Here is a 27,155-nt window from a genome sequence, read left to right on the forward strand (position 1 = left end):
CTTGAGAAATTCAACTAAAGTTATGCAGAATTGGACTTTTACTAAATGTGGTTTGCTGTTAAATCACGATTATTTTCAAGACATACTTCGCATACAAATGTCACGGCATTGTCAGGAGACTGGTTAGAACAGAAAATGTCTCTTTATCCTAACACAGTGAAAAAACAGGGTTGACACAAAGGTATATTTGTTCATGATCAAGATAATCCTTTGTCACTAGGGTTAATCAAAAGAGTGCAGAACCCATCAGTTTCAAAGCTTGGAGGCATGGAGCATTTTTAACATTATTATTTATACTCGAACCCTCCTGCTCACAACTATGAGCCCATGGAAATCCCACTCCATTCCCCAAAGCGATACGAGTTTGTTTTTGTTTGCTGGACTTCTCAGATTCATACTACTTTCCACCAGACTTTTCTTAGGTTTTAACCACCACATGGGGTAATCAAATGCTCGAAGTATTATATTTTTGATTTGACAAAACAACAATTCTTTGGTTTCAGGGTTAAGCCATTCATCAGGAATTTATTCAGAATGACTGTTGTTCTTACACTGTGTGCCTCAAGATTTCTCTCCACCACCATCACATCTTAAAAGAATTGAACCCCTTTCAAGCCACCCAGTAAACCATCCACAACCCTTTAAACAAGCATTGGCATAGCCAATAGGTCTCGCCTTTGGGAGGGCTGGGGTGCAGTGAGTTGTACTGTTTTCTCTGCACCCCTCCCATCCCCCCAGCCCTGCTCCCTGCTTTGTCAAGACCCCTCCTGCCCCCGAGTTCCGTGTTAAACAGGAGCGAACATGCACGCTATTTGTTATTTGGCGCTTGGAGCCTAGGCAGACCTCAGAGCACCTTTCTGGCGCAGGCACGTTATCCATACAAGCTATCTTATGCCCTTACATTTCTGAGAAGCTTTTCTTCTTTATAAATAAAAACTGTTTCCGTGCCCTGCTGATGGTTAAAGGTGGGTGGGCATCTTCTGCGGGGGGGTTAAGAAGCGGCAGAGTGGCCAGGTGGGGAGATGGAGTCACTGAGTAGAGCTTGTAGGGCTGGGGCGCAGTCAGTCGTACTGGTTTCTCTGCCTCCCCAGCCCTGCTCCCTGCTTTGTCGAGACCTCTCCTGCCCCCGAGTTCCGTGAGCTCAGGGCCCCTTGGCTCAGGCGTGCGTTGCTATAATCCTGCTCGGATAAAATCAGGCCTTCGGCAGCCGCCGGCGCGGTGACCTGCAGTGCTCAGACTGGAATGTTTTTCACAGCTTTGCTGTGTTCTGTTTTCAAGCTTTTACTTCCAGCCCTTTAATAGCCTTTAATTGCCCCATTCCATCTCCTTGGGGTGGAGGAAAGGCATTCAGAGAGGCCACGGGCCAGTGGCTTAAACCACATATGGCCGTGCTACATAAGCTCATAAAAGTGCACTGTGCACTAAATAGCCTCAAGGCACTATGCTAGCAGCGCTCTGTTGTATGAAGCCGCTCACAGCACATGATACATTCTGCTTTACAGCCCCATTTGTTGTAGTTATGATGGCGCCTTTATAGATTATTTGTGTTTTTATCAATTGGTTTTGTTCAGTAAGAAGCATTTTGCCTGCTGGACATGCTCGCCTTTTATTTATTTCCATGTAGTAGTGTTATATAGCGCAGACAAGAGGGTGTCGAGGCGCTTTACATGTCGCATATTAGTCCGCGTTTTCCATCAAATGAACCTACGCTGCATGCATCGCTGTCTTACGTGCAGGAGCAGGTCCATTCTTGGATCCCGGTGTCTGCCAACCCCGTTCTGCCCACAGTTTGCTTGTTTTAAGTGCAAACATAAAACAGCAAGTCGTCCTCTCCATGCCTCTGCAAATGATACCAGGCTTAAATTAATTGACAATACTCCTCAAATACTTGTGCCCTGATGTTACGGTACGTGGCTTGTCTAAAGAAAGTGGCGTAGCTGACATTAACGTGAAAGCTCGGCATGTGGGCCTTTTCCAAAACCTACATTTTAAATGCAATCGGTACCGTATTTGCGAGAGTTTAAGCTGTTAGCAATATCATTTACAATGCCAATAGCTCAAACTCTTGCAAATGCGAGACCTATTGCATTGTAAATGCTTGTTGTATATGGGAATGATTTCGGCCCCACGCCAGGTTTCTGGAATCAACGCACCTCTAGCAATTGCATTTATGATGATAAAAATATATTCAATCCAGTCTTTCCTATCTTTTTTGTAAATATCTGCCGGGATAAAATCTGGTCCGGGTGCCCTCCCAGCTGGGACCCTATCCAGGACCCTTTCTATCTCCCCTTTATCAAAGGTTAAAACAACATTAGAATTCACCACAGGGTAGTCAATAACAATACTCGATGGGAAGGCAAATTGTGCTTGGTAATGTTCCACCCACAATTCTGGAGGTACGTTATTCATCGGTGTGGGCCCTGTCGCACCACTGCCCCTTTTGACTAGTTGCCAGAATTTTGACCAATTCTTCCTATTACAAGCATTAGTTAGGCTCGCCCATCTGTCCTCATCATAATCCTTCTTTGCCTTAATTTGTGCCTTTTTGTATTTTACTCTAGCTAATTTGACTTCTTGAGGAACCCCTTTCTTAATAGTTTCTGAGAGGTGCTTGAATACAGCTCCACAAGCCTCATTATACCAGTTGGCCGATTTTTTTTATATAATGCCTAATAGGTTTCTTATTTATTGTAAACAGGGTCTTCAGTTTAGCGAATAGTTCCTCATGAGCCTCCTTAAAGTCTAGGAAGGGTTTTCCGGGAGAATCTAGTGTGCGGTGCCTTATAAGGGTTCCTTCCACCGCTGCCTTAATCTGCGTCAAGATACCTTCATCTTCTACAACCATGGCCCATTTCAGCCGACGACAGTCTAATGACATGATTACTTCGCCTGTTACAGTTTCCATGCCTACCAATGTGGGCTCCACCCCCATCCTAGCTAAAGTTAAAACTAGTGGGTTGTGGTCGCTCTCTGGTCTATGGTGTACCAGCATATTCACAAGTCTAGGCCAGAGCTCTAGACTGATGAGAATATAATCTATTCTACTTCTTCTGGATCCAGTAGATAACGTGTAGGCACCAGCTATATCCGAGGTGGATCTCCCGTTGACAGCCCTTAGCCCCCTCCCAAGGGAAAGACTTTTTAATTGTAACACCGCCTCTGTCCACTTGATGATTGGTGGCAATAATAATGACGGTATCCCCCAGTTCTGGTCTTCCTCCAAACTGAGGCTATGGTCATCTAGGCCCAGGGGCTCAAAGGTACAAATAAAGTCACCTGCAATCACCAGGGGATTGAGACCAGTTAAGTCATTAATGATTTCATCCAGGAGTGCAATAGTTAGTGACGCTTTTCCACCCGCAATCCCTCTTGCATATACATTAAATAAGATAAAATCTAGCTCGCCCTCAACACGGATCTTAATAGCAAGGATATCTGGGCTATCTACTGATACTTCCACTATTTGAAACAATGTCTGTTGCTTTACCCATATAATCAATCCCCCGCTTGGTCTCCCCTTACTATTTGGGACGGCCGCTTTACCAAAAGCTAGATAGCCCGGACGGTAGATCTTGTCTACTGACGAAGTCTCTTGGAAGATAATAATATTGTATCCCTCAATAAAGCATGACCAATCTGCTAACAGTGTTTTGGATAGTAAACCGGCAATATTCCAGGATAGCTGGGAAATTGGGGAGGGAGTTGTAACGTCTGACTTTCCCCGGCATGGTGGCGATTCCGCACACACCTGGCTCTTATCCTCTACTTTAGGGATTTCCTTTAGGGGAGTCGATGGGAGGATAAGGGGGCTATCCTTGTGCTCTGCCCGAATCGGAGTTGGTAGATGTAGTCAGTCACATAGGGCTAAATCAGATAGTGGATCAAACCTATTAGTCAGTAATACCTCTGAAGGTCAATGAGCTACACCAAGGGGTACCCAGAGTTGCTCATCCTTCCCATAGGAGTTCAGCACATTGGAAGAATATGGCACAGATTTATAAAAATACCCTAATGGTAAAATGCACACTTTATCCATTAATCCTCCTGATAACCCTCCCAGTTTATCCAAAAGAAATCTAGTAATGTGGACATTGTTAAAATTTATAACAACACAGTCACCATTCCCTTCTTTCCTCAATGGGCCGATCCCCGAAGTTCGTCTAGCCATAATCATATACTTGTCAACTCCCTCCTCCAAAATCCCAGCATCCTTTAGGCGATTATTAAGCCAGTGCAAAGATTTTAGTAACAACTGGTCAGTAGTTTCTGACTGTGCTTCCCGCAGTGGAGGAACGTTCATCAGAATGACCACTAAGGGAGCTGCTGTGGAAGGGAGGTGAAGAACAAAGGGAGCGTTAGCTTGCACAACGTTCTGGCCCAAGCCTCTAGATCCTTGGTGATGAATAGATTTGCTAACTTGACTGGCTAAAGGACAGTTTTCACTGTTTTCCACTCTATCGAGATCCGGGGAATTCAAAATCGATTGTGCAAACTCACTGGACATATTCACTAGATCGGCATCAACCTTATGCGAGGGCACTGATTTTGAGTGTGTTCCTGCAGCTGCATATAAGTCAGATGATAGAGTCGGTCTGTGTGCTCAAGAACATAAGCAAACAGACAGAGAAGAACCAAAAAATTGCGAAAAACAAACTCCTTTAAATTTGCAACTTTTATCAACGACAAACTTACCGCCTTTAGTTCAGACGTTCGTATCCGGAACAACAGTAGGACCTAAACCTGCCAATGATTCAAATACTTTCTTAGATACAAGACAACACTCATTCAATTTTGAAGATACATTGAGCTGCCAGCAGCACGGAAAAAAAAGATTAAAAGTACAACCCTGCCAGACATTTTTAAAACCATTGCAGTAAACCAGGAAAAGATAAAGAGAAATCAGTCACCACAAGAACAACTAAAATATCATATTGCAAATCAGATAAACTACGAATTGAAGGGCAGTACACATAAGGAAAGTCTAAGAGACTCACCGAAGCTTAAGCAGTCAACACAGCAGATATTATGGACACCGGAATATGATTCACAAGATAGCCATGACATCCTAAATAGAAGCAATATACTAAGACTCTTGGCGGTGATCCCGGACCTAGATAAACACAACTAACCTATTGGCAGTCGAGTTCCTCCAAGCAGACCGAACAGACTCTAAGGAACAAACACTGACTACATGGCAATCGGCAGAAATTGCTCAGCTAATATTAAACAGCTCCCAACAATTTGCGGGGTGGGGTATAAAACTATCTATACCAACAAGTCCTCGTTACCCCTCTCCTCTGATAGAAAATTATTTACATCAAACAAAGCAAGATTGTGATAATTCTCTGGTTAACAAACAAGTGTTTTCTAAACTACAGAGAGCCAACGGAAGCTCCAGTTCATAAACAACCTTGGAAAGTAAAGTCGTAGTTTGACATCCAATAAACAACTCCAACTCAAATGATTGGCACTGGCTTCCGGGAATACTAGTCACTGACAACAGAGAATGACAAAGAAAAAAATTTAGGAACCCTTACGAGGACGAGATTCACGTAATATCATGGAATAAGCTGGAGCAAAGACATATCTTGAAGATGGCCTCCCACTGCAAGATTGGGCCTTCTGTGACATAATTGCCCTACAAGAGACGTGGGCAATGGAGGACCTTCCTATAGTTGGGTTCCCGCACTACACAGTGTTGGCAGAAAAATGTAAACAACGTGGTCAGGCTAAGGGCGGCCTGGCAGTTTACATAGCATTAGCTCTAAATATTACTCCGGAACAATTGAACTCACCGGATCCAAGCATTCAACTCATCAGACTTACATACCTTAGTTCAGGCAAAGAGACATCAGTAAAACTGATTAACTACTACACGCAGCCAAATGTCCAAAAAAAAAAGGGATAACAATGCATTACTACTCAAAACCATCTCAGAACTACGTTGGGCTCAACCAGCTTGGAATATGGTTCTAACTGGAGACTTCAATGCAAATTTGTTCCATACACCTGAAGAGGAGATGCTGGAAGCTGATAATTTCTTTTGGCGCATACAGCAACAGTTTCCAAATAAATCAACAAGACAGGATAAAATTGGTCAACAGTTGGTAACAGCTTTAGAATACCAGGGAATGTGTGTGATCAATGGAAGATCGGAAGAAGATACTCCACCCAAATATACGTACCATGGACCAAGGTCACAGTCGACACTTGATTATACCATCATAACGCCCCCTCTAATGCCACTCCTTGCTCATTACTATATTAAATACACCATATTGAGCGACCATTCAATTCAGCATATTGTTTTCAATCTAAATTTAACATGTTTCCAATGCTCTGCATCCCAGGAAGGCAACTTGAATGCAATAAATCTAAAACGCCTCCTCTGGTCAAACGGTAGCAATCAGGAGCAAATTAAAATAACAAAAGTGCTACTTGCTGAATCTATTCAAGAAAACATCAATATGGTACAAGCATGGTCACAATTCGTGTTTGATCTACCAACTGCAAGAGTTATCTCTAGTCAAAAGATACCATGCATTAACCCACACACAGGACTAACAAGTGAAGTAAAAAAATTACGAAAAGTCATAAAATAAACATTAAGGAAATTACAAACAAAAAACAGTAATGATATTGCATGGGAAGCATTTCGAGAGCAGAGAAATCTCTACAAACAAAGCTATGGGAGAACAAACGATCAAGAACAGATACTTTCTGGATAAAACTTTTACACAATGCAAAAAATCATAACTCAAATAAATTCGGGCAAACAATAAATGAATAGAACCGGCCAAGGAACATTTTAACTTCAAATGTACAGGAACAGGTATGGGTAAACTACATAAAGCAGAAATTTGTAATGGAGCATTATCATTCCCAACAGACTCAGATAAGGCAGGTTCGTCCAAGTCGTCGACAGCAACTAGGTGTTGATGACCAACTTATTTTAACAAAAGAGATGAAGGAGACCCCTGGTCCATCTACGGAAACCAACACAACTAATTTCCAATACATAGTAGATGTAATAAAAAGCACAATAAATAAAAGTAGAAGTGCTGGAGCCCCGGGGCCCAACGGAGGCCCGCAAACCTTTTTTAAACATGATCCAGCCTTTTGGAGCTCTATACTAGAGAGCCTCTATTTAGAAGTCGGAATCCTAAATCGTATTCTGGAGAGCTGGCAAGGATCTATCTTCACACCAATATATAAAGGGGGAGAAAGAACAAACCCGTCTAACTATAGGCTTATAACATTGTTGGATGTTGAATCAAAATATCTTGCCTCCCTGATTCTGGAAGATCTGGTTAATTGGTCAAATAAACTTAATTTGATTCCTGCAAACCAAACGGGTTTTAGAAAAGGGATAGGAACGATATCGAACATCTTGTCTGTCTCCCTAATTGCAGAGAAATGCAAGGAAAAAAAACAGAATCCGCATCTCTGTTTCATTGATCTAAAAGCTACATTTGATAGTGTGGACCGGCAGCTCTTGTGGACCAAACTGCGAACATGGAATATTCCTGAAAGAATTCTAAAAGGCCTAATGTTATTTTACACTGACACATGGGTAAGAGTTAAACTTGGAAATGGTTCAAGAGTTTGAAGAAAAATATTCACGAACAAAGACTTGAAGCAGGGATGCGTTTTGGCCCCTCACTTATTTAACCTTTTCATATCTGATCTGTCAGAAAAACTTAACACAACTAACTCACACTCTCCACACCTTGGTACCTTACTCCTTTCGCATCTTGCATACGCTGATGACATTGTTCTAATCAGTCTAACAAAGATCGGTTTATCGAGATTATTAAAAACACTTGTAGAATTCCTAACAGTAAACAAGTTAGAACTTAATACAACAAAAACGAAAACTATGCTTATCAGTAACCGGGCTGCACAACAATACAACACCTGGTTAGAAGGAAAGTGCATAGAAAATGTGTCCAGATACAAGTATCTAGGATTCTACATAGATAACAGACTGACCCATTGCAACTACAGGAACTATATGGCTCAACGGGCAAGTGCACTAACTTTTGCTTATAAGTCACTGGCAAAGAAACTGGAGGGTCCATCATTTAGTCCAATGATCTCGGTTATGACAGCTAAAACTCCTCCAACGCTTAAGTATGCGAGTGTCGCCCTCTATGGAAAAGATGCAACTATTCTTAATAATACAATAACTAGTATCTTTAAAAAGGTCTTTCAGCTTCCTCAGACTGCGTCGCCAGCTCAAATGCCACTGGAATTTGGCCTAATTAATGAAACTGTAGGCCGACTCTACTCTACAATAAAAGTGTGGTATCGGATTAAACAAAATTTGGGGAATTCAGGTGAATGACGCTCTGTGGCAAGAACTTGAGAATGGGAGGAACTCACCTTACACTGTCTATTTACACAATGCACTTGAAGTCACATGTAAACTGGACCTGTGGAACACAAATCTGTCCTTTTCAACATTTAAGTCAGCACTTAATAAAGTTGCTAAACTCCATTCTTTATTACTGGACAAAAATACCTTCAGTAAGATCTCACTCCTGGTCAGTAATTAACAACTATAAAGTTCTCAAACCAGCGGCCTACTTAGGTCACACATTTTTGATCCATTTAAAAAAAGCTAATGGCGCTACGCTTTGGAACTTATCCCTTACTTTCAGACGCCCCAAGGTGCAAAAATATTACCTCAAAAGAGTGCTGCCTGTGTGGTAATCATAAGGAAGATTTTATACATCTGATATGTATATGTCCGAAACTCCATCTAGCACGAGTCACTTTGTTAAAGGAAGCCTTCTAGATTAGAGGAATAAGATCTTGCAGGTCTGCTATTATTACAGGGCTTGATCCGTCAGACCCCGGATGAACTGCAAACTGGTTAAGTGTCTTTATGAACACGAACAGGCTCTGAAGCTTAAATCTTTAAGTGAAGGTCAATCCAGAGAAGAATAAACGTCTGCCGCAATCTAGTCCGCTTGTCTTGCAGCTCAATGACTGAATTTACTGCTGTACATACCCAGCTGGAATCACTTATGATCATAAATGGTCTATTGACTTGTAGTAAAACAAGACGCCTTGGATTTGATTACTAATTCATAATATTATTTTAATTGTAAAGAAAATTAATAAGTGTAAGTTAAACTATGTCAATCAACTCAAAACTTGTACAAATAATTTTATTATATAGGGTTTTTGAGAGACGTTTGATACTCGAGGTTCCGTGTTTTATTGTTGAGTGAAATTCCATTGATAAAATAATTTTAAGTATGTTCTTAATCAATGCTTTGAAGGTATAGATTGATTTTACTGTAATGATTTTAATTAATTGTACAGTTAATAAAGAAATCAGTGAGGTCCACTTGTTAAAAACATTCTCCCACAGACCTGGGAAGAACACTTCTCTAACCTATATGTAGGGCCAGTAGATAATGGCACAGTGCCCATAGAGCCTCTACTTCCGGGACCAGACAACGATTGCTTATCCTTTACCATAGATGAAACCCTGGGTGCAATTGTAACCACACAGAGGGGGGAAACCCCTGGCTTAGATCTGATCCCGGGGGATCTTTACTTATCAGAACCCCAAATATGGAGTGTTATTCTCAACTATACATACAATGCCATATTAAAAGGGGCAGACATACCAGATTCCTGGCTAGGTGCTGAGGTGGTCCCCATCAACAAAAAGGGAGTTAAAAGCGACCCAACAAATTACAGGCCCATAAGCCTTGTAGATATCGCCCAAGAAATATTCTGCTGTCAATTGTTGGAGAGAATAAATGACTGGATAAGGGAGGGGGATCTACTCTCACCTCTGCAGGCAGGCCTCAGAGAGAAGACAAGCACTGTTGATCAGCTTTTCCGATTCCTCCTTATCCTATATAAATATGTTGCAATTGGGAAGGGCACCCTATATGTGGTATTTGTAGATCTCTGCGCAGCCTTCGGTCTAGTGCCACGGGGGAAACTTTGAGCAGACTTGAATAAATTAGGGATTTCAAACAATCTCCTTCTAATCATCATGAGATTACTTACAATTAATTATGCCCAAATCAAATGAGGAAAGGAAGGTGGGTTAACAAACCGAACAGGGGTGAGTCGCGGAGTGAGGCAAGGGTGCGTTCTTGAACCAACGCTTTTCAAACTTTACATAAACTGCATGATTTCTACACTAATAGGCTGTAAGGGCGATCCACCTAAGCTTGCAGGCCAAGAGGTGCCTGCATTACTTTTTGCAGATGAGACCCTGCTTATCTCGCAACCGGCAATGGGGCTCCAATATTTACTAGATAAGTTTGGGAGGGCCTGCACAGACCATGGATTGATTATTAATGCCAAAAAACGAAGTTCATTGTCTTTAACCGTCCTAAGTCTTTAAAGCGCAACATAATACTGGGCTCAACCATACTGAAGAGGTGAAACAATTCGATTACCTTGGGCTGCGGTTCATAAATACACAATCATGGTCACCACAACTAGTGAAAAGCCAGTTATCACTGCAGCATGAGAGGATGGCTTTAATTAAAAAATGAAGGAAGTCAATCTACAGACCACTGGCCCCCTCAATCCAAGTATATCAAGCTAGGGCCCTAGGGACCGCACTCTATGGCGCAGAACTGTGGGGACACACTAACGTAACCTCCATTTCGAAAATAGGAAACAACTTTATTAGATCTGCTTTGGAGCTCCCTCGAAACATCCCACTAACACCAATGTGTTTAGAATTGGGTATGAAGAGTGTTGTCCATACAATTCACTTACAGCCTTTAATCTTCTGGATGCGCATATGGGTAAACAAGTCCCCACTGCCAATGAAAGAATCATTACAAGAAATACTACTGCTGGATACAAAAGGTAGTGTCCAATGACTCAAACACATTAAGCAATGGTTGGGCAAAATTGGCATGAGCGACCTATGGTTAATGCCTGGAAATATCCCAAAAAACTCTGTAAATCTTCTCAAAAAGAAATACTAGAGCCTAGTAGAGGACGCCTGGCTAAAAGGGAATAATGCAGGGGCACTAACAACTTAATTCTTAAACATAAAAGACAAAATGCAGCAAGAAGAATTCTTGAATAGAATAGAGCCACCACTCGCAAGATCACTCTATTTAAAATTTAGATATGGCATCCTTCCATTCAACAGTTTCGTTGTCTGCTGGAAGGGTGTCGATATCCCAACCAGCTGTCCTGGGTGTAAAGGTGTTCTTGAATCAGACGTCCACTTCTTGTTTTTCTGCCCCGTGTATAAGCAAATAAGAAGGACCTGGCTAATCCCAATCTGTTGAATTCTGGCAGCCAACCGCTTAGTTGAGATTGTCAGAATCCTGAAAAGGGACAGTACAGAAAATGTAGTCTTTGGCTTGTCCAGATATCTTCTCTGTGCATGTATGGCTTGGAGTAGAGCATTAAAAACAACAGCACAACAAGGGCCAGGGTAAAGATCTTGTTGACTGTATAGATGACCGAATCTAGGTAGGGACGAGTAACACTCAAGGGATTACAACACAAACTAAGGCGAAATACTTCAGGCTCCTTCTACATACAACATCCATGACGTAATTTTAGCATGTGACGGCTCAATAATTATGCTGCTATTTTGTTCTTGATGACTACATTGATGTTTTATGCATTTGTGAACGGAAAATTGTTTTTAACTTTGATGTTTTATGTATTTGTGAAGGAATTATCAATTTTAACCTTGATTTTATTGTACATACTCTAATTCTAAAATGATTGTTAGAGTTGTGTGATCGTAAAGGCACCAGGCACTTTATCAAAAATTGTGTAAGTTCCATAGCAAATACAGATAGCCACAATATGGCCTGTAGCTCACACCAAGAAACAGATAGCACGGGTTCTCTCTACCATAAATGAGGGATTATGGAAAGATGCCATGGCCGGTTTGAGGAACATTTGTTGTGGAACTTGCTTGTCCACTCCCTCGCCCCATTACCTGCTTTGAAAATGCATTGCCTAAATGTTTGTAAGTAATGTGCTTTTATGTTTTTTATAATGAAAACCAAATAAAGATATTTACTACTGCTATATGGGGACGGAAAGTTTTTTTATTTTTTTATTTATTTAAATGTGTTTATTGGTTAAGGAAAGTTTTCTTGAGAAAAAAGAAAAATCTTTTTCTTTAGAAATTTTAAATTCGACTTAGACCAACTAGGGCTCGATGAAAGTCTAGTACCTTCACTTTCTGCAACCCAATTAAAGGCCTCGGTCAAACAAGCTTCATTGACTCCAACCTTATGTGAATTGGAATATGCCCCATCGGGTTAGACATTTCTGGACACTCCTACGATTAAACATTCTGCCTCTCAATCCTTTAACATCTAAATGGCATGAATTTTCAGCATTTTGTAACCTTTGCTCAAATGGTGTCCAAGATCTGAAGCACGTTCTGTTTGTTTGCTGTGCTCTGCTATTGCACCGCAGTAAAATGTTAAGGCCTTTATATCTGAAATGGTCAGTGCAATCTTCCTCTGAGACTTTAAAATTAATATTATATGGACCACCTAAGAGTTCCAAATCCTGAAAATAATAAACTTGAAACAGTTTTCCCCCATGCAGTCTTAGTGTGGACACCAGGCATCCGTAGTTCTATCAACCGTTCTATCTAACAAGAACACTGTCATTTATTTCCTGGAGCTCTTCAAGGACCTTTGGATCTTTATCCCAACCAGACAGTTAACTACCTCATTGGCAGGATGTCTCAGATTCTAGCACTTTGTGTATGCAAGTATTTGAGAGAGCAAAGGGGTGGAAGGGGGAGCGCTGGTCTGGGCTTAGGAGAGGTCTTTTGCATGGTGCGCTATATAGATATATATATATATGTATATATAGGCTCAAATGAATAATTCAGCTTATTCTAGGAGGCTCTCACTGCATTCTCTTCAAATCATAAGAGATATGCTCAAGCAAACACAATAATACCTCACATTGCATGTCACCCACATTGTAAACAGGTCACACAGTAGATTTCCATAAACCATTATGGTATGGTATGGTATGGTACAGTATGGTATGTCTGGCTCCTAGTTGAATAGCCAGGTACTTAGTTTCTTCCGGAATTCAATAAGGGACGGGGAAGTCCTGCTGTGGTGTGGATTTGGGAGCGATGTGGGAAAAGAAGCATACTCCCGACTTGCTCTTGCGGATGCGGGGTATTTGCGTGAGGTGGAGTGAGGCAGATTGCAGTGCCTGGTGGGTTGGTGGAAGATGAGGATGTGGTTGAGGTAGGCAGGTCGGACGTTGTGGAGGGCTTTGTATGCATGGGTGAGCCGTTTGATTTGGCATTGCTTCTGAATTTGTAGCCAGTGTAGCTCTCTGAGGTGGGGTGTGATGTGTGCTCTGCAAGAGATGTTGACGATGAGTCAGGCAGCGGCGTTCTGGGTAGTCTGGAGACTTATAAGAGGTAATTTGAGATGCCGGCATAAAGAGCGTTGCCGTAGTCTAATCTGTTGGTGATGAGGGCCTGGGTGACCGTGCATATGGTATCGGTAGAGAGCCAATGGAATATTTTGCGGTGCATTCATATGATGAAAAAGCAGGAGGAGTTGCTGGAGTTCACTTGTTTGGCCATCGTGAGATTTTTTGTTCACGATGATGTAGAGGTTTTGGCGTTGGTCAATGGGTGTAGGTCCCAGACCTATTGGCCAACAGGAGGAGTCCCATGGAGAACTCTTATTCCTGAAGATCAGGGTTTCCGTTTTATCTGTGTTGAGCTTTAGGCAGCTTTGTTTCATACAGTTTGCTATGTTAGACATGCAGGTGTTGAAGTTGGTCCTGGTGATGTGGTTGTGGAGGGAGAGGATGAATGGATGTCGTCTGCGTAGGATACAATGTTGGTTCCACGGGATCTTATGACATGGGCGAGTGGCGCCATGTAGGCGTTGAATAGGGTAAGGCTCTGCGATGATTGATGGGGGACTCCGCGGATAAGGTTCTTGGGTTCGGAGGTGTAGGGCGGGTGCCTAATTTGCTGGGTCCTATCAGGGAGAAAGGAGGGTAGCTAGCTCAAGGAAGAACCATGTATTAAGGAGTAGTGGAGTCTTGTGATGAGGGTGCTGTGGGAGACAGAGTCAAAGGATGCGTAGAGGTTGAGTAGTATGAGTGTGGCGGTTTCTCCTTCATCCGTGATGGCCCGGATATCTCCAGTTGCTGCAATGAGAGCAGTTTCCGTGCTTTTGTGATTGCGGAATCCAGACTACAAGATGTCTAGTGGTTGGTGTTGTTCGATGTGTTGGAGAGTTATTTGTTGATAGATTACTCCAGCACTTTTGATGGGAATGGTAGGAGTGAGGAGCTCTTTTGGGTCTGCTGTAAGTATTTTCAGGAGCGCTGTGATTTCTATATGTTTCCAGTTGTCCAAGAAGGTTCCACTTTGGATGACCTGCAACCTGTACCCAGGACCATCAGAATTGCTCCAAAGTCTAGTCTCTTGTAACCAGCAACTGGACTCTGCAACTGTGAGTCCTTCCCTGCCAAGTAGTGCCACCCCAGTCCTGGACCCCTAGAAGTGGGCCTGAAGATGCCCGCCAGCCCATCTGTGGAACCAGCAGAACTAACTCATCTACTCTGCTGCGCAGCACAACCCCAAGCAGAACCGACGCATCGCCTCTGCTGCATCGACTTTCCCGTACCAAGACTTCACATTGCAGCCTGCAGCCTCATTGGAACTGCCGCTGTGTGTGTGCATGTCCATTTGTGTGTGAGTGTTTGTGTCTAAGTGTCTGTATATGTGCCCTAGTTTGTTATTGTGTATGTCCAGTGGGGGTATGCCTCACCGTCCCCATAGCTGGCAGCCTCACCGTCCCCATAGCTGGCAGCCGCCACTGCATGAGCCTGGCGATAAACAAAAACACAGCATCTACATGATTATGAATAGGGACATTCATTAACAGCCGTAAACAAAGCACAGACAGATGGGAATCAATTCAGCAAAAAGCTTAGCAAATCTAAAAAGTTGAGAGACTAATGCTGAATAAGGACACCCTGCTCTTGCCTTGAGCAGAACAAAACACTTACAGTGAAATTAAGCAGCAACCAAAGATGTGTTTCCCCAGTCTAGGTAGAGTCTGACTAACAACCTTTCCTGTACAAAAGAATTGTGAAAGGTAGCACTGGTTAGAGCAAGACATTCAAAGACAAAGCCATGATTAATTGTGTCGGGTTGCATCCGTCAGTCACAACAGACAGCATAACAGCACTACAAACAACGTCATATCAAGATATTCAAGAGCCTTACCTCGAATTTAAGGGAGGGCCCATCTGTGCTGATAAGTGCACTGATACTTTCTGCTACAATCATCCCAAGACGGCGCACCTGGGGTACACTGCTGTCTAGGTGGCACTGCACACCAGCCATCATGCTTTCCAGAAGCTCTAAGAGAACAAAGAATTAAGCCAGAATGAATACCCATGACACTGTTCCCAAAGCTGTTGGCTTTAACTTATGATGACATAATAAAAAGAAGAAAAAGCAACTTGATATCCTGCCACTGATGTTTATGAACTCTCTATTACAATATCATTTTTTTTTCTAATTCACAATTTGTACTGATTTGTACTGACAACATCTCAAGGAATCACGCTAGTTGACGCTCGACTGGAGATATACCAGATGATCTCACCTGTCAACCAAGCATTAAAAATCTTCAAGATCCTTAGTTCACATGTAAAAACAGATTAATTTAAATTGTGATAATTCACAATTCTATTTTAAAGTTGATATTTCTATAAATATTTTTTTTATTGAGATCCATCAAAAGTTTACAAATTGATCAAAAAAACACAAAACAAATAGCCAATAAAAAAAACCTGGCACAGTAGCCATATTGATCATAAAAAAGTCAGCTGTGAACAGGTTACATAGTCAGAAGAAAAAAGAATAACATTGGATTGCACAAACCATTAGAGAGCAGATACAATGTTCTTTCATCAATAATTAGATAATCACTAAAGTGCACATCAAGTAGTAAAATATAAGTCTGGGTAAAAGCTGAAAGTAATGCAGATTTACAGGCTACTATTGATGTTTTGGCATACAAAAAAATCAGATGCAACGTAGCCTGCCAGATCTAAAACTGGTTAAGGTGTCTATAACACATTAGGTCCAATACATTATGCGAAAATATCAACATATAAGTCATAGTTAATGTTTTTGTCCTGTTGACTTGCAAGAGTGACCTAGGGACCTCCGTTGCAATATATAGAAATTTACCAAATTATGAGAGAGATGTAAAGAAGGGTCATAGCCAAGGACTTTCAGCCAATTATTGTAGTCTATCGTGATGAAGCATTTAGCCTCAAGATGACAAAGAATCTCATTCGAGAATCCCTGAATTGAAGGGCACTGTGATATAATATGTGTCCAATTGGCTATCGGGTAATTTAAACAGCGAAAACACTGACCAACACAGGGCCAATTTGCGCCCATTAACGTTGTAAAGTTAATTTAATTTAATTCGGACCACAAACTCGCATTAACCTCCAAGCCTTTGTGTTTTCCCTTTTTATTATTGCTTTCTCTAAGAGATCTGAACCCTCTGAGGGCTAAAAAAAATTCCACTCCCCTGGTTTCCTGACTGAAATTTCTACAAAAAGGGCATAGGTCCTGTTTTTACGTTCATTAATCTGTAACAGATCCAGATTGTTAAGGAACCCGATAAGAATATTAAATGACTCGAGAAGAAGAAAATCATTTGGAATTAGTTGTACAATTTTGTAAAATTCAGCCACCTATCGATCTCTATAAAATCTGAGATCTTCCGGAAGCCGATCTTAGCCCACTTTAGAATAACTTTGGACGATTCTCTAGCCCCAAATACTGAAATGAGTTTGGAAAGAGGGGTTAATGAGTTAATAACTGGAACTGTGTATCTTCTAAAAAAGTCCTGACGTTTATAAAAGAACCACTGCATGCGCTTATAGCGCACTAATTTCGGAACTTTTAATGGACAGTGAATTTGATACTCTTTACAGATTAAATTCATAAAATAATTTACGAATAGTCCTATAATAGTCCTATATTCAAATTGGGCTTAAATCTAGACATGTATTGCGCAAAATATGCAAAATAATAACACCTGAGATCAGGGAGAGCTAACCCACCATTCTCCAGCTCCTCGTAAAAAGTACTTAATGCAATTCGGTGAGTTGTCTTTCCCCAAAGAAAAGATGTTAACATGGACTCTATTTTGGCAAAAAAAGATGATGCTGAAAATAAAAAATTAAATAGCGGAAGAACAGACATCTTAATCAGTGAGACCCTTCCTATAATAGTTAGCAGGAGCGAGTTACACCGAAGCAGTAAATCTTGAACTTTGAGCAGAAGCAGGACAAAATTTAAATCATACAAGTCAGCGATTTGAGATGAGAAATAAACCCAAATATCTTTTTGGTTTGGAATTTAGACAGGACAAAATGTCATGATGTAGCACATCGGGTTTGCATCCACACTGAATTATTTCCGTTTTCTTTTTGTTGACTTTATACCCTCCGAGCAATTCATACTGCTCAAAAACCTCGAAGACTTTTGCTTGGACCCCCTTATCACCTTTGATTATAAACATGACAGTATCTGCATATAATTTTAATTCCCCCATGCGAATATCTGCATTATTTCGAATAGCAATAGCCAAAGGTTCAATAAAGAAAGCGAATAAAATGGGGGGGTAATGGACAGCCTTGTCTTGTCCCTCGTTTTACACTGATTTGTCCTGCCTCGGAGGCATTAACAATAATATTGGCTTCTGCGTTAAGATAGATTCTCTGAATCAACCCCGTGATCTTAGGAGGTATACCAAAACTGGAGAGGATATGGAATAAAGTCTCCTAGACCATGAGGTCAAATGCCTTCTCAGCGTCTAACAGAAGAACCAAGGCTGGAGTTTTCTTGGTCTTGAAATAATCCAATGTTTCTGCTAGATAATGCGTATTAGTCCCAAGCTGTCTCCCTGCTATAAACCAGTTTTGGTCGGAATGTATAAAATTCGGGGCTATAGCATTGAATCTATTGGCTAAGAGTTTATTAATGATCTTATAGTCAGAGTTTAAAAGTGTGATTGGGCGGTATGAATTGGGGTCTTCGCAGTTTTTTCCCTTTTTTTAAAAAACTAACTACATTCCCTTTTTGGAATGATGGCGGAGTTGGGCCTCCCTCTAAGATTGAATTAGCAACTAGCAAAAAATATTCTAAAACAACATCTAAAAATGTTTCAAAACCCAGCTCTTCTCTGGAGAAAGGGCGCTTCATTCTACTTTTATCAGCCTCTCAAAGACCTGGAATTTCCTGTTCCTGGAGAAACTTGTCAAGGGATGTCTTATCAATAGGTTGTGGTTGACCATAAATATTTTTATAATGTTGAAGCATTATATCCCCTATAATCGCTGGATCCCCACTCCGGGTGCCAGTTACAGGACATCTCAAAGTACTAATCCGGTTACTTGCGGCCTGCTCCCCGGGCCTGCCATGCAATGAATCTCCAAGTGAAATTGCTCTCTTGATATACCTTTTGCCTATGGTTGCTATGAAATACTTCACATGCTACATAATAAGCTTCTGTTAGATCCCGTTTGGCCTGATCGAGGTTTCGTTGATTGGGGGCCGAAGGGTTACTCAGAAAAATATCATAGCACCTCTGCGCCTCCTGTTCCAAATTTTGCTTTTTTTCCTTCCTTTTTCTAGACCCTTCAGCATCCTTTCCAATAGCCAGGCCCCGAATATATGCCTTCAGAGCATCCTAGGCAATGTGGGAGGGAGCAGTCCCGTGATTTCTAGTGAGAAACTCCTGTATCTCTGTTTTACAGAGTAATACCCAATTTTCTTCCTAGAGATATTGTCTATTTAAAGTCCATCTCTTAGAATGAGCCGAGATTTTACCTTAAGCTCTAAAATAAGCATAGCATGATCTGAAAATCCATTTGGAAGGATATTCTGCTAACTAAAAAAAAGGTCTTAGATATAAGAAATGAGAGGAGGTGCGAAATCTGCTTTAAAAGCAGCTGTATGCAATCTTAGTCGGAAATACTGCCCTCCAGGGGTCGATTATATCCAGAGTTTCCCTATAATTTTGAATAATTCTACAGGTTTTGGGTTTTAATTGTTTTTTTAAGAAATTGCTGAGGAGTCAATTTTTGGATTCGGTAGAAAATTGAAATCATCCCCCCCTATAATCACAGTTTGTACTAGGGATTGGAAAAACTCTTCATATGGTGCCGGATCATCCTCTACTGAGGCATAAATGGTAGCAAAGGTTAAAAATCTATTCCCCAAATTACAGGTCGCCCAACATCACCTTCCTCTCTGATCACTTACAAAATTAACCACCTTAGTTTGAAGTTTTTTGCAGAAGAAATCACTGTGTCTCGATGTGATGCAGAAGAGGAGGAGAAGCCCCGGTGTTGCCCAGGATATTTCTTCAAATATGACTCACTTATGCATGGTCATCCAGTGAGCAGGAGTCTATCTTGGGTTTTGACCTAGGCCATCCTCATTAATGATTTGCTTACCAATTCCCCAACAGTGCTCTGAAAGGTTTATAGCATGTCACAATCATCATCTCTGCTGCCACAAGGGTGTTTTTACCAATTTTGTTTTTAATCATGCAGAAATCACACAGTACCTGTCATTATGAAAGGTTCATTCTTTGGGACTTGACACCTACATTATTTGAATCTTTACTATACAGAATACTTTGTTATTTATACTAATGTTGTGTGTATGAAGTTCATGTGAACTGACCCTTAGACATAGCACTCAACAATATTATAATTCCCTTGTGGCAATAACCTTTTGTCCAGATGTTGTGTGGACCACAAATAATGTTATAATCAGTGATTGAAGTGTTTTAAGAAAAGTATGGGAACTATAATGCTGCAGGTGGGGGTGAGTGAGCATTGGGGGCAGGGTCAAAGGCATGGCTTAAAAACAAAATATTCAGCAACTTTTTTTGTTCTTTCACCTTCAGGTAACTTCATGTAAAATAACGCACAGTTTAAATGAAAAATAAATGTAAGCTAAGTTAATCAGTGGGAAATGCACAATTGTACATTATGAAACCTCTATTGGTTAATGCCTTGCAGATGGATGTGTCTGTAACCAGAGAGCTACAGAATTAAATCCTGGTTGGTGCAGTGGAGAATAGTGTCTTATGTATGTTCAGTGCTATGAAGTCCTAGTCTGTGACAGAAAGCACTATGAATATGTAAGTCACTATTTTAAACTTGCATTACACACAGTATATGAGAGGTTGCAACAAAATATGCAAAAATGTTTTAAGATAAAAAAGTGCTTCCAAAATATAGATTTTAGTAATATTCATACTGTATGCAGCAAAAATTTCTTTTACAACTGTATTTTACAAGCACACACGTGGCAGCTCAGATGGCAACTCCTTGACAATACCACTGAAAAAGAATACATTTGTGTCATCCGGAAGCTTCAAGTGATTACCTCAATTAAAGCCGAAACAGGCTTCCAAGCATCCTTTATATTTGTAGATTAACCAGCTGCACACTTTTACATTTCTTTCAGGCGAGCTGCCACCCTGGCAAGAAGGCTTGTTTAGCTGTCTGTCACCGCACAAGAGACTACCTGCCTATTTCACCATGTCATCCATTGGTGGCATGACAGGGGAAACAATTCATCATGGTAGAAGAGTGACAAAATACTTCCTCTGACATATCAATGGGAGAAAATGAAGTAACTTCTTGAAGGTTTTTCTTCCTTCTCCAAATAAAGATTACTCCCAGTTCATATCCAAATACATACCCCCTCCAAAATGTATGTATTTACATATATATGATATTTCTATATTCAAACTTAACCAAAAGGCAGTGGAGTGCTGTACATAATCAAAGGCAAACAAAAAGAAGCTAATTTGTGGGCAGTTACTGCATTGTGATGTAGTGATCCCTATAATGCCTCCCAGCACTCACTGCGCACTCATCAACAGTGAACCTCAAAAATCTAACACTGCATTCAAGAGCATTCACATTATCTCCTTCCCATCCATTCACGGTCTCAAACATGTCTTCACTTATATCATGAACACCACACTTTCCTTACGAGTAGTGTCCTCCTAAAGAAACAACCGGCCTTTGCACAAAAACATTTTCTCCCTTCCACTCTTTGCTCTTTAAATGAATTCAACTCTAATGATACATAATGAGAGTAAAAAGACATTGGCGGATACAACGTGACCATTGGTATGAGGTATCAATGGCGAGACAGTTAATGAAGTTGCTTTTTCTGCCTTAAGGCAGAGGTATCACTCTTATGAAAAACAATCAATCCTTCATTTAACATCCACTTACTTCTCCCTTTTGATATTCTTTTTGCCCTTGTTATGTTGGGTCACAGGAGGATCTATGAAGCATAGTGTAGTAAGTCCAGTACCGGAGATGTAGTTCCACTTGATTTATTAAGTCTTGGTAACAAGTTGTTACGTAAACCAAGCAGTATCCCTCTAGACCTAAATTGCTTTACTTATTGTGAGTACACATGGAGATAAATACCACAACTATGTATGCATTTTTTTATCTATTTTATTCATGTTTTATTCATTTTGTAGTTATTTTTTAGTTATTTTTTACTTATTGGATTTATTCTTTACATTGTTATCTCATACAATAAAATTCATCTCTTTTTTGTGAATGAACAAACTCTACACAAATGGTTATGTCTTTTTTGTAAAATGCAAAATCAAAAAAGATTTGATTATTGTCAAAAACATACAAATCTCAACAATGGTTCAAGAGATATCCCCACACCAATCACACCATGCATATCACTTTCATACAACACCTTTCATACTACAACCCAAAGAAGAGGAACAGCGTGTGCAATGCTCGTCCGAACAAGGGCGAGCCACTAGGTCCTCTGATGTTTTGCTAGACGTTGGGGTGTTTCATACAGGCTGGTCGACGCACGTTTCGGTGGCCTATTTTTCTTCGGATGCCACCTTCCTCAGGACCTGTTGCTACGTGTTTTAATCACGGGCAAGGGTGGGGGCCTGATTGTCTGGAAATTAATAGAATAATGTTAAAAAACATATTTTTATGTAATTTTATTTGACCATGTGCATATCCCACAGGAGAATGTACAATTTATCTCGAAAAAGTTAATTCTTTAAGTTCTTTTTAACTGTCAGGCTAGCAATGGCGCTACTGAATTTGTTACCCTCTGAATTGCATTGAGAGTATTATTTAATAAAGAAAAAGAGAAAAGAGAGACAGAATAGCTAAAGGATAGAAGGAGTATGTGATCTTGGCATCTAATTCTGCCTCTATTCTTATGTGATTCTGAAGAACATTGTCACATACTACAATTGATAGATATGCGGCATAGGATTTGATACTGACGATCTCTCTATTCATTCCGAATCAGGTAAAAAAGGGGAGAAATAACTTGATCTACCTGTTCTATACCAGTAATCAGGTGACGAAGCCCACTGGTTGTAGTTTTTGATCTTGTAGTTTCCCTTTTTTTAAAAAATCAGCTTTGCTCTGGCTGTTACTGTGAAGAATAATAATAATTGGCTAGTCTAGTTATATATAGTGTATCTTTGATACCTGCATACTGGCCCCGTGTGTCACTATCTAGCATGCCAGAGGCCATCATATGCTATCGTTAATATATGTCTCTTAAGACTATCCACAACAAGAGTTGATAGTGCGAGATTACATCCAGGATGTGTCAGGCTTGGCACACCATTTACCACTTGTGCCTTGTTTATTCGTTCTACCTTAGCATAAGTATATCTACATTAGTTCTATCCAAGATGGCGGCAACGTTCCGCACAGGTTCTTGTTTCAACAACCAAAAGAAGCCAAACTATTGACACTTACCGTATTCAAAATGATGTCCATACTTCGTGACATGTACACAGTATTATAACCTTTCTGGGTCTGATAATATACTCCGCCACAGCTTGGGCTAAGTATACGAGTGGACCTTATTCAATGTTCACATCTGCTTAATCCTAGTTTAGGTACACAAAGATTAGCCGCATGTAAGATGGTGGCAGCACTCCGTACAGAAATCCGTTCTAATAACCTCAAACTGTCTAATTACTCGTTACGCATAACCGGTATTTACCCTATCCAAAATGGCGCTCATGATTCGCGATATGAACATAGTCACACCGCCCATTACACGCATACCAGTATTAACCTTATCCAAAATGGCGGTTATATTTCGCGATAAAAATACAGCAGTATAACCACTCTGGGCTCACTGACATACAAGATAATGGCTCTATGCCAAATAAATGAGCGGATGAGATATTATGTTCTGGTTTCCAAGTAGAATGTGGCAAACATTTGCACCAATGTTTCGTAACACCTTGGAGACCAGATAGAGTCTATATAGGGTATAATCTGTCTAACACCACTCCAAGATGGAGGTAATACTAACGTAAATACTTTTCGAACAGGAAACGTACGGAATAACGTCATGCAGCCCGCCAAAGCGAGCCACAGGTGTCCCGCATTAACTACTTAGAATGTGGACAGGGAGGAAAATATATCAAAGGCAATAGTATCGCTAATGACTACTGCGGAGCGGGACTACATCAAGAATTTTCGCTGGGCAATACGCGTCACAAACCAACAGGTGAGATACCTTGTAGCGAGACCTTTTACATCTTTGTTCTAAGCTAGCATTGCGAACGGTACCTTAACCTTCTAAATAGTAGGCAATTGGACCACAATAGATGCAGTGTGTAAAAGGGAACTGTTCCTAATGCCTGGGAGGGAACCACCTAAAATAGGGGGAGAGCTAACATGGTATTAATTCCTAGTTTACGTCCATTGAGAGGCCCTAGTGGGAAAGTAGTAGTAGCATGGTATAGATTCCACAACAAACTCTTCGAGTGTCATAAATACTACAATGGGAATGGCTACTAGAGTAGAGTCAAAGAATATATATTGACATAAACCGGCCCCGTGGTTACTTATACTAGCTAACTCTCCTTTAATCACTCTTTCTCCTTCATCGCCGGTCAGGGTGCCATGAGATAGATCACAGACCTCGATGCAGTCACCCACAGCAGTTATGACCTGAGATGAAAAAAGGATTAAGAGCAAACTGCAAGGACGAGATTAGGACATGTTCTAAACAAGTAGGTTATATATTACAAACAGATTGATTCTTCTGAAATCGGCAAAAACCAGTTTACCTTGTATTGTTAGCAATTTATGAGGCAATAACCTTTAGCCTCTATTACTAAATACAGGCAAACAACTAACCATATGAGCATCGAACGTAACCAGTCTCCTCCAACAAAAGACTCCGAATACTGATTACGTGGTGAACCTACGGCTCCACTCTACAGACACAGCGTGACTAAGGTATATATATAAGGCATGCTAGATAGTGACACACGGGGCCAGTATGCAGGTATCAAAGATACACTATATATAACTAGACTAGCCAATTATTCTTCTTCTTCACAGTAACAGCCAGAGCAAAGCTGATTTTTTAAAAAAAGGGAAACTACACGATCAAAAACCACAACCAGTGGGCTTCGTCACCTGATTACTGGTATAGAACAGGTAGATCAAGTTATTTCTTCCCTTTTTTACCTGATTCGGAATGAATAGAGAGATCGTCAGTTTCAAATCCTATACCGCATATCTATCAATTGTAGTATGTGACAATGTTCTTCAGAATCACATAAGAATAGAGGCAGAATTAGATGCCAAGATCACATACTCCTTCTATCCTTTAGCTATTCTGTCTCTCTTTTTCTCTTTTTCTTTATTAAATAATACTCTCAATGCAATTCAGAGGGTAACGAATTCAGTAGCGCCATTGCTAGCCTGACAGTTAAAAAGAACTTAAAGAATTAACTTTTTGGAGATAAATTGTACATTCTCCTGTGGGATATGCACATGGTCAAATAAAATTACATAAAAATATGTTTTGTAACATTATTCTATTAATTTCCAGACAATCAGGCCCCCACCCTTGCCCGTGATTAAAACACGTAGCAACAGGTCCTGAGGAAGGTGGCATCCGAAGAAAAATAGGCCACCGAAACGTGCGTCGACCAGCCTGTATGAAACACCCCAACGTCTAGCAAAACATCAGAGGACCTAGTGGCTCGCCCTTGTTCGGACGAGCATTGCACACTCTGTTCCTCTTCTTTGGGGTGTAGAATGAAAGGTGTTGTATGAAAGTGATATGCATGGAGTAATTTTAGAGGTGTGATTGGTGTGGGGATATCTCTTGAACCATTGTTGAGATTTGTATGTTTTTGACAATAATCAAATCTTTTTTGATTTTGCATTTTACAAAAAAGACATAACCATTTGTGTAGAGTTTGTTCATTCACAAAAAAGAGATGAATTTTATTGTATGAGATAACAATGTAAAGAATAAATCCAATAAGTAAAAAATAACTAAAAAATAACTACAAAATGAATAAAACATGAATAAAATAGATAAAAAAATGCATACATAGTTGTGGTATTTATCTCCATGTGTACTCACAATAAGTAAAGCAATTTAGGTCTAGAGGGATACTGCTTGGTTTAGTTGGCTTTTTCTTGTTCCCCCTGTTCCCTGACCTCAAATCAATTCATTAGGGGGTTACCTTATCATTTATAACAAGTTGTTACGTTCATGTGAATCAGCCCCACCAGGAGCAGCCCGCCTGCTGCTCAGCCTATCCTCCAACTGTCAACCCTCACCTCACAAGCATCCCAATATCCCATTAATGTATTCACACCAACATTCCACACAGCACATTCACACTGGCTGAGCATCTAGAGATAAAGTACCAAGGTAAATACATAAACAGAATACTACATATCCTCCCCTCTTATATTTTTTTAAATCTTTTTATTAACTATTTTCATATTTTGAGCATACAACCAGAACAATGCATATATGCAATGGATAGTTACTTGCAAATTATACATTATCCAGAACCAGTCCATAAGAGAAAAGAGACAGATGAGTTGTTCAACCAAGACGAAGAGGAGCCTCAGGACAGCGCCTGCAGAGATGGCGTACCGGTGTTTAAAAAAACTGACCACTGGACATCTTGTAAACGTTTCATACATGGTGCATCGTAAACCAAACTGTGGACATAGGGTACAACAAAATGAGGACAACTGAATCCAAGGAGGGGTAAGGGAGACGCGTGAGACCTGCCGCCGTGCCTAGTGTAACCGAGTGAGCAAGCCCCTTCAGGGCCCAGTGACAGCAGGATTATGTAAGGGAGCCCTATCTATTTGGAAGTCAGTACTACTCAACACCCATAACCAGGAGAGGGTGAGCATTGAGTGTCAGTCCTGGATTTCCTACTGGGGTTCCCCAGTGTTGGAGACCATTTCCTGTAACTTTGACACCATAGTATCCCATTGAGACGCCAGGGGGAATATACGGATACGCAGCAGGTCTTTCCTGCGCAATACCACTCCCTCCGCCCTAGCTCAGTTAAGTAGAGATCGGAGCCAGGCTAATGTGTGAGGTGACAGAGGGGATTTCCATCGCTTGGTAATCAAGCGTTTTGCTGCAATTCGGCCCAGATCCAGAAAACCGGTAGCAGCCCTGTGTTTTTTATTCCTGCTTAACAGGTGTAATATGTGCACCTCCCATCTCGGTGGAACAGCGCAAGATGTGCAGGTGACCAGTGTGGTTGTCACATTGCTCCAGTATTCTTCTAGGACCGGGCAATGCCACAGCATGTGAAGAATGTTGGCGTCTAACTGACTGCACCGAGGATATCCTCCCCTCTTATAGAACACAAAAAACAAAACTGCAAACCTGAAGGAGGTTTTAACATTAAGCACCATAAAAATAGAAATATGCTAAAGTACACAAATGCAGAAAGCTGTACAACGAAAACCACAGCAAACACTAAGGAAAACAGAGAAGAAACACAGGAAATAATATACATGAGAAAAATGAAGTAGATGCAATGAACAGAAGGACAAGAAAAAAAGATGATAAAGCATAGAAAACAAAATATACAAACACTGAGAAGATGCGTATATAAATATACCATAAAATATATCATACATACTCCCCCTCTATAAATTTGATAAAATATAGCAAATAATTTGGCATACGGAAAAACATGTTAACTGAACAAAAAAAAAAAATCGCACAAATGAGAACCACCAACCAC

The 27,155-nt window shown here is 40.7% G+C and overlaps 1 protein-coding gene across 3 annotated transcripts in view; it reads right to left on the reverse strand.

Annotated features, from left to right (window-relative positions):
- TELO2 (telomere maintenance 2) overlaps nucleotides 1-27,155 on the reverse strand; it is an 831,249-nt gene that overhangs the window by 454,413 nt on the left and 349,681 nt on the right. For all 3 annotated transcript variants that reach the window (XM_085628173.1, XM_085628170.1, XM_085628172.1), the window contains one exon: nucleotides 15,260-15,396. In XM_085628173.1, coding sequence (XP_085484299.1) covers nucleotides 15,260-15,396 — 137 coding nt within the window. The remainder of the gene's footprint in view (nucleotides 1-15,259; nucleotides 15,397-27,155) is intronic.

This window comes from Triturus cristatus, chromosome 10, assembly GCF_964204655.1.
Source record: "Triturus cristatus chromosome 10, aTriCri1.1, whole genome shotgun sequence".
Classification (NCBI taxonomy): Eukaryota; Metazoa; Chordata; class Amphibia; order Caudata; family Salamandridae; genus Triturus; species Triturus cristatus.